This window comes from Arachis duranensis, chromosome 3, assembly GCF_000817695.3.
Source record: "Arachis duranensis cultivar V14167 chromosome 3, aradu.V14167.gnm2.J7QH, whole genome shotgun sequence".
In the NCBI taxonomy this organism is placed as follows: domain Eukaryota; kingdom Viridiplantae; phylum Streptophyta; class Magnoliopsida; order Fabales; family Fabaceae; genus Arachis; species Arachis duranensis.
The window spans coordinates 6,619,298-6,620,735 of record NC_029774.3 but is presented as its reverse complement, the minus strand read 5'-3'; the positions used below and the strand labels follow the sequence as shown (position 1 = coordinate 6,620,735).

Sequence of the window (1,438 nt, the reverse complement as noted above, 5' to 3'; positions counted from 1 at the left end):
CTGAACATTTAACATCTCCATTTGCATTCTTTTTTGGACACATGATTGCTCATAATTTCAGAATGCTGAAAAAAAAAAGGTGAAGGGAACATTTAATTATCCAAACTTGAATCCAATTTTGATTTGCTTCATAAATAAGAGATCATTCAGAAAATTTAACCAAAATTTAACCATATATTGAGTAAAATTGCAGTTGGCCTTGGACAAAAATAGAACATAAATTAGTTAAATTCAAGACTGATCTTTGCTTTTTGAAAATGTTAAGGCATGGCTAAAACTTCAATAAAGAAACAAGAGAGAACAGACATATATGAATAAATAAGCCATACATCCCATCTTAGAAATTTCTTTAGCTATAGAGGAGATGGTATCAGTTGAAATTCGCCCTTTGTTAGTGTAAACTTGCATTGGCAGTTGGCAGAAACAGCATCTTGTGTATCATTGGTGCCATGAATTAAAGTTTTCCATGCATGTTCTTTTATTTAAAACACTCATAGTTCTATCCTTTTTTTTCTATATTAGAATCTTATAATTTTATATACTTTGTGTATTAGTGCAATCTATGAGAACAAATGAACAATGAAGTATGGCTTTTCTTACACCAGGCAGCATTGTCACTACTAGATACAGCATAATGTTCTGTTTGTAGAGAGAAGATAAAATAAAAAAAGAAAGAAAGATGAAATACTAGAGAAGTTGAATTCTTTCCTTTTCATTAAACCAAAAACAAAGGAAACACTTAGAACTTGTCATAGTAATGATCATTCTTCTTTCATTTACTTAGAAAAATGTGTAATCTTTACAAGTTGCCTATTCTACAAAATTTGTATACTAATCTATGTCAGTCTCCTACAGCGTGAGATTCATCGTCAATTCATGTAAGAAGTGATTTGTTGGAAAACATCTTCACTGCAAGGAATTGTTAGGCCTCCCATAGGATGATCATATCCGAACTCTTCCTCAGCTTGGCTCAACAAGTCTTGGATTGAAGGTTGGTTCAAATATGAAATGGGGATCACAAACCGCTTCTGTTTCTCTCCAACATACACTGCTAGATGCCCCTTTGGGACTTCCACAGATTTTGAAGCTGCTTGGCTAGCTGAGAATGATGATGTCCTTCGAATAACAGGTAAACGGAAACCCATTTTTTAGTATATATGTAAGAAACACAGCAAGGAGAAGTTCCCAAGTTTCAAAGAAGAATGTGTTTTTTAAGTGTTTGACACTTAAGATTGCCAATGAGTTATGTTGTTTTTGAAGGCAAGAGCAAGTGTATTTATAGATTTTAAGATTCTTCAGAAAACTATTTCTATGATAAAAGATTGTTGAAAATGATAGGAATGCATACACATCACTACATGAGAGATCACATAGTCTTGTCCTAGAGGCCTCTATCAAGGATTAAGCAGTTGTTTGAGAATGCATACCCCACCTTGTC

The 1,438-nt window shown here is 33.2% G+C and overlaps 1 protein-coding gene across 1 annotated transcript; it reads right to left on the bottom strand.

The window, feature by feature from the left end:
* Window positions 1-754: 754 nt before the first annotated feature.
* LOC127745712 (auxin-induced protein 15A-like) lies at window positions 755-1,218 on the bottom strand. The gene has a single exon (XM_052259160.1). It carries the CDS (start codon window positions 1,143-1,145, stop codon window positions 870-872), a length of 276 nt encoding a protein of 91 aa, XP_052115120.1. The 5' UTR covers window positions 1,146-1,218; the 3' UTR covers window positions 755-869.
* Window positions 1,219-1,438: the final 220 nt, after the last annotated feature.

What these genes read in the sequence shown, in the direction of transcription:
- LOC127745712 (XM_052259160.1), bottom strand. Translation starts at nt 1,145, where the DNA reads ATGGGTTTCCGTTTACCTGTTATTCGAAGGACATCATCATTCTCAGCT.